At 39.9% G+C, this 7500-nt stretch overlaps 1 protein-coding gene across 3 annotated transcripts in view; it reads left to right on the top strand.

Moving 5' to 3' along the window:
- The window catches only part of ZIC4 (Zic family zinc finger 4), a 17758-nt gene that overhangs the window by 5047 nt on the left and 5211 nt on the right, over nt 1-7500 (top strand). Inside the window, exons 1-2 of one of the 3 annotated variants that reach the window (XM_075340791.1) lie at nt 6153-6736; nt 6842-7462. In XM_075340791.1, the coding sequence (XP_075196906.1) occupies nt 6304-6736; nt 6842-7462 (1054 nt within the window). In that variant the 5' untranslated portion in view covers nt 6153-6303. Of the gene's footprint in view, nt 1-6152; nt 7463-7500 lie in introns of those variants that run through there. The other 2 variants (XM_075340792.1, XM_075340790.1) reach the window with 2 other exon arrangements.

Genomic DNA, 7500 nt, shown 5'->3' with positions numbered 1-7500 from the left:
AATGTGATGTAGAATGACAGATCCTGCACACTTCACCTTCCTGTAACATATATACATACAGGGTAAATGTGGAGCACGAAATCTTCACCAGCCATGATTTTATTGAGTAATATGATTTCAATGTTAATGTACAGCACAGACTTATGATGTGTCTTCCTGTGAAGTGTTCCCTAGCTTTACATCTGAGCTCTTTACTAGAACAGCACAAAATCCAAAGGAATGCAGGAAGGAATCCCAAGCTGTAAGCCATCAATAAGGAACCTGACCGGCGCAGCCACCATCAGACCCTCACATCCTGCCCAGGCTTCACAGTGCCATACCATGGAGGCAGAAACATGCGATCCAGAAGTGGAGACTGTGCAGGACTTGTTCTCACCAATGTAAACCTGCTTCCATTTCCATTCCAGGGTGGGGGGACCCCTTATCCTTAGGTCACACTATGTGCTAAGATGGGGCTCGCAGACCAGGAGGAGGGGAGCTCTGCTCCATCATGGAGTCCAGTAAGTATAAAATATCTCCTTGTTAAGGCTCAGGGGGATGATATATTTTGAAGCTTTGTTGCCTAGTCCCTAGCCTGAGCACAGATCAGTGACAGGGCATCTGCCTAATCCTCGCCCTGGCCATTCATTTGGAGGTGCTAGAATTCATATCTGACGGCTCTGTCATTGTAACATGCCCCCCTGACCCGGCCGCTGCACTGTCACATTACTCCATGACATGTTCATCTGGAATTCATTTACGGACGATTTGATTGGAATGAGCTTTGACATGTATTGGATCTTATTAAAAAAGCGCACTTTGATCTCGCTGATAGGGTTTACATGATATGTGCCATCCTTACCAGGGACACCATGCCTCGTCAATGTGGTGGCTACCAATCCCCACAATGGGCATTGAGCAGCTCCAGCTGACTGACGCCCTTGGTGACAGAGATACTCTAATCTAGTAGCTGGTATGTCAGACACCCAATGTATGGGGACTGATCGCCCACTTACTCCCTATACAATCATCTTACTGCTTAGGACCCAGAAGAATTCAGGGATCAGCAGCTTGTGCTGTCTATAGTGTAGATGTGTCCATCTTACATTGTTCAGACTTTACACTAGTTTAGCAATAAATATAAAGAAGAATTTATAATTGTAGGTTTCACTGCATTATAAAGCAGAGGGCATTTCACAACAAGTCGTGGTCATGCTGGTAATAAGCTACAAATATTATTACATCTTATGGCTTTATCACATCCACCCCCAATCTAAGAGAGGTGTGTATGTTTGTATGTATAGGAGACTGTATGCCTAATCTTATGCATGAGTGTACACAAACACACAGAAATGCATACATGCTAGTGGTGTGTATAGATATATAAATATATATATATATACATACTTGTGTGTATATATTTGTGTATATGGTTGTGATGTGTGTAATGCTTGTGGTGTGTGTGTATATAAATATATATATATATATATATATATATATATATATATATATATATATATATGAGATATGAGCTTGTGGTGTGTGTGTGTGTATACTATATATATATATATATATATATATATGCTTGTGGTGTGTGTGTGTGTATATATATACACATATATATACTGTGTATATATATATATATATGTGTATATATATAAACATGTATATATCTATTCTTGTGTGTGTATATATATGCTTGTGTGTACGTTTGCGGTGTTCATGTGTGTCTATGCTTGTGGGCTTTTGGTATGTATGTATGTAGGTGCGGGCATGTGTGTGCATATATATATATATATATATATATGCTGTGGTATATACAGTATGTTTGTGATATGTGTGTATTTTCTATTTATATATTTGTGTTGTGTGTATACATATGTTTGTGGTGTGTGTGTGTGTATATATATATATATATATATATATATATGCTTGCGATGTATGTGTGTGTATATATGTGTTTGTGGTGTATGTATATATGTTTGTGGTGTTTATGTGTATACATATATATAGTTGTGCTGTATGCGTGTGTATGTATATGTTTTGGTGTCTGTGTATATTTGTTTGGGGTGTATGTGTGCATATATGTTGTGGTATATGCATGTGTGTATATATGTTTGTGGTGTATGTGTGTATGCTTATGGTTTATGTGTTTGCGGTGTATGTGTGTATATATGTTTGTGATGTATGTGTGTGTATATGTTAGTGATGTATGTGTGAATATATACATGTTTGTAGTGTATCTGTGTGTGTACATGTGTATATATGTTTGTGGTGTGTAAATGTTTGTGCTGTATGTCTATGCATATGTTTGTAATGTATGTGCGTGTGAATATATGTTTGTGGTGTGTGTGTATATATGTTTGTACTGTATGTCTATGCATATGTTTGTAATGTATGTGTGTGTGAATATATGTTTGTGTGTGTGTATATATATATATATATATATATATATATATATATATTTGTGGTGTATGTATATATATATATATATATTTATATATGTTTGTAGTGCATGTGTGTATACTTACATAGAACCACATGCTTAAGGCCTTGTGCGCATGCTGTTTTTTTGCAATATTTTTGTGCGTTTTTTGGGTGCATTTCCTGCCTTAGCAAAGTCTATGAGATTTCAGTTTTTCTGCCCGCACGTTGCAGCTTTTTTCTGCGTTTTTGTGTCCTTCCAGTCAACAGATTTGACTTAAAGAACGCACTGGGCAGACAGGCAGTAAAAAAAAAAAACGCAGCAAAACTTGGCAAGGTTGTTTTTCTTTGGGACCAAAAACGTGCGTCTTTGTGGTCACCACAAAGATGCAGCGTGCAGAGCTGCAAAGCCAGTACGTTTTGTGCATGTCGCTGCTGGATCATATGCCCCCCGTTATTTGCAGGGTACAAATGACGATTGTGTTTCCATTTCTTTTTGGTGCTGGTGTCCAGCTCCCCGGATGTCTTGTGTCCTCTCCAGTGAGTGCAGTGAGGACACGAGTGGGAGCAGATCCGCACAGACCCCCGAAGTGAGGCCGCACTCTAGGTAAGACCTACATGATCAGCCCACCGTTCGATTTACAAAGTTGACGAAACAATTTATTACCTTATTTCTGTTACTAATTGCCATAAAATAAAACAAAAGCCTCCAATAAAGTCATGATTGTGTTTACTCCATGGATCGATCTACTCAGTCCTCCAAAGAGTGTAAAGCAATAAAGAGAACTTCTACTATGTTGTAACGAACAGTGATCAGTGTCATCGCAGCAATCTGGGCCACTCACTGCAACACATGGATATTTGCAATAAAAATCATTTATTTGTATAAAATACAATTGGAAAGTGTGTTATTTAGTATATGTCACATGTAAGTGTTCATCTGGCCTGTGTCTGTTGGTCCATCTGCATGCACCAAATCGACCTTACAAGCGATCTCTATATATATCTACCTAGAGCTATATATAATACCTTATGTTGTGTTATATCATGTATTTTACACATGTTTATATATATCACATATACCTGGAGGTGGGCCCTTTATACGGAATCTAAAGCTCTATCTGTCCCTTGCATCTATCTATATCTATGGTCCTGGAAGAAAAGTCTTCTATCTAGTTATTGATAAATCTAAAGAGAAAATATACCGTGCAGGTATCACAGCAGGATGATCAATGCTTGCTTTATGGGAAAACATATAGACAGCTTTCTGGTAAAAAAAAAAAGAGAAAGTTTTCTATCTATGCTTTGCTGAATTTGAGTGATATTCGAATTTACTTCTTTATGATCGTTCCCTCAAAGTGATGACCCATTAGCTACTCTGCACATAACGTCTACCGTATATCATCAGTAATAACCTTTACACCATTTGTGATCATGTTTTATATATATATATATATATATATATATATATATATATATATATATATATATATATATATATATATATACACATATAAATATATATACAATATATACAGTATATACATATACACACACAAACGCACACACAAACACACACACAAACACACACACACACACACACACACACACAAACACACACACACACACACACAAACACACACACACACACACACACACACATAAGCACATTTAGATAAGTAGCCTGTATTGTATTGTGTTGTGTGTTGCAATATGAGCACTACAGTAGCTGCCTACATATGTGTAAAGCAATATCTCACTGAAATGCACTTATTTGTGTTAGACGTAATACTTGTATGAATGTCAGGTAAGGCAGCAGTCGGAATGTGACCATCTGAAATATGTGTTGCAGATAGTGACAGATCACTCACACAACACTATTTTCTCAACTTTGTACATAGCCCCTGTACAGGCTAAAAAAAAATCTTCCAAATAAATGATGAGAAGATCTGAAGAATGTGAGGATTGTGTATAAAGGAAAGATTTGATCTGTATATACTTCAGTTTTGTTCGCATTCAGAGAAAATGACAAGCGGCTCCCCAGCCTGATCCTGCACAAGAATAAACAGCAAAACTATCTAAAAGTTTGTATTCGGCGTGTACACACACAAACACTAAAACACACACACACACACACACACACACAAAATAACAAACACACACTAAATAACAAACACACATGTGTTGTGTGCTGGATTCATATATGCGTATATATGTGTGATGGAGGCATGCATGTGCTTATATGGGTGAAACGTGCATGTATGTGTATATATGTGGAATGTATAAATGTGTGATGGGAGCATGCATGTATATATATATATATATATATATAAAATGGGTTTATTTATGTGTATATATGTATAAAAGGTGCATATATTTGTATTATGTGTGATGTACTCATGCATGTGTATATATATGATATTTACATGTATTTGAAGAAATGTGTGAATGCCTGTGTATATATGTGTGATTTCTGCATGCATATGTATATATGTGTGATGGGTGCACATGTATGATGTGTTCATGTATGTGTATATATGTGTGATTTTTACATATATGTCAATATGTGTGTGATGAGTGCATGAATGTATATACAGTATGTGTGAATGTTTGTGTATATATGATGTGTTCATGCATGTGTATATATGTGTGATGTTTACATGTATGTGAATATGTGTGTGCTGTGTGTATTCATGTGTATATATGTGTGATGTGTGCATGAATGTGTATGTATGTGTCATGAATGTGTATATATGTGTAATGGATGTATGTGTACATACTGTATGTATGATATGTTCATGTATGTGTATAAATGTGTGATGGTTACATGTGAATATGTGTGTGATGTGTGCATGCATGTGTATTATATGTGCATGTTTGTGTATATTGTAATGTGTGCATGTATTTGTGTGATGGGTGTAAGTATGTGTAATGTGTGCATGTATGTGTATATATGTGTGATGGGTGCATGTATGTGAATATGTGGGATTGGTACATGTATGTGTGACGTGTTCATGCAGGTATATATGTGTGATGTGTGCATGCATGTGTGATGTTTACATGTATGTGTATATATATATGATGTTTACATTTGTGTACAGATATCTTTGATGGGTGCATGCATGCATATATGTGTGTATATATGTGTGATGGGTGCATGTATGTGTATATATGTGTGCTGTATGTGCATATATGTGTGATGTGCAGCCTACTTATTAGAGACCCCATCATACACAGAACAGAATGCTCCTCGTGCTCAGTCTCCAGATCTTGGATACTGGTTGCAGTTTGCAGTTGTAGACAAATCCGTAAAGTGATGTTTCAGTGACAGATGTGTGATGTGTATATACAATCCAATAGCTGCAGGACTAGTCTCACGATCAGCACTTTAGATACATACAACGCATAATATTACCTTTGATTACAATATATTTTCATTTACGTTTTTATCTCTTAAACTTAAATATTGCAAAAGAAAACAACAAACAAAAAGATAAGCAAAATCTAAACAAACAAACACCGTCAGAAAAGCAAGCCGTCACCGGGCAGCACAGCGCGGAGTATGAAGGGGGGGGCAGACCGCGTCCAGGCTGTGCGCATGCGCACTGCGCGCTCTCCTACAAGCCTTTCAGCAAGAGCTGTCAGCGGTGACGTCAATCATCCCGGGCCAGCCAATCAGGTTGCGGCGGGCATTGTTCGGCTCTCTGGGCAGTGGCAGTGCCTATGAATCTCTATTCAGCGGCTCAATGCTTCCTGCTGCTGCTTCTCAGGCATAGGGGATTCCACTTTAGACATAAAAGAAAAAAAACTTGAAAAAACTTTTGAGACAAAGAAAAAAGTTTTTATTTTTATTTTTTTTCTCCTGTCCCCCACAGCCAGGTGATTGTAGCTTTAGCTGCAATGAGTGTGGATGCTTTAGGGAACACAGTGATGGACCCTGCTTTTTCCAAACGGAACCCGACGCTGAGAATAGTAGACTTGGCAGGAGCTCATCATCACCACCACCATCATCATCACCACCCCCCTCAGACTATGACAGGATTCCCTGGGTACATGGCCCATTCCCACTCAATGGCTCATGTGCACCCTGGGGAGTTTGCTGCTGGGGCTGATTCTCGCCTGGGGCCAGGTCCTGCATTCCGGCCAGAACACATGGGGCACCATCCAGCGGCCCTGAAGCTCAGCCCTGCCCATACCCCTCACCACCACCACCATCACATGGCAGCAGGCCATGCTGAGGCTGCTTCCACTCACACAGGAGCATTTGTCCCGTCTCACTCAGCAAGTGTGTCCTTTCCAACAATCCCCCACTCAGCTCAGTCTATCCCTGCAGGTAGGGACTTTCTAATAGGGAGAGATCTGACAGTACAAGTGATGCCAGGTCTGAGTGATCAGCACTCTACATCTTCTCACCATGGAATGTTTGTCTCAACAACAGGTAGCTACCCTGGGCAGCATGGCCACCACACGGATCCTGGAAGCCATCCCTACTTTTCTGGACCCCATCATGAGCAGCATTCCCATGCAACCCCAGGTGGCCACCAGCCTCTAAACGGACAGATAAGATTGGGGCTACCTGGAGACATGTATGCCAGGTCTGATCATTTCACTCAACCAGTGTCTAGGACGGATGCCTTCTCCTCCGCTGCTCTACACAGTGGTTACAGCAGTGGCATGAACCTGAACATGAACTTAGCTCCTCACCACGGTCCTGGAGCCTTCTTCCGTTACATGAGGCAAGCCATAAAGCAGGAACTCATCTGCAAGTGGCTAGAGGAGGACCAGCTTCCAAAAAAACTTTGCTCCAAAACTTTCAGCACCATGCACGAGCTGGTGACACATGTGACGGTGGAGCACGTTGGGGGCCCCGAGCAGAGCCATCATATCTGCTTCTGGGAAGAGTGCTCCCGAGAAGGAAAGCCCTTCAAGGCCAAATACAAGCTGGTCAACCACATCCGAGTACACACGGGGGAGAAGCCATTCCCCTGCCCCTTCCCAGGCTGCGGGAAAGTCTTCGCCAGATCCGAGAACCTGAAGATCCACAAAAGAACTCACACAGGTCAGTGCATGTCGCGATTACGAAAATGTCTCATTATC

Source organism: Anomaloglossus baeobatrachus, chromosome 3 (assembly GCF_048569485.1).
Source record: "Anomaloglossus baeobatrachus isolate aAnoBae1 chromosome 3, aAnoBae1.hap1, whole genome shotgun sequence".
Taxonomy (NCBI): Eukaryota; Metazoa; Chordata; class Amphibia; order Anura; family Aromobatidae; genus Anomaloglossus; species Anomaloglossus baeobatrachus.
The sequence above is the reverse complement of the archived record's forward strand: the minus strand, read 5'-3'. Positions and strand labels throughout refer to the sequence as shown.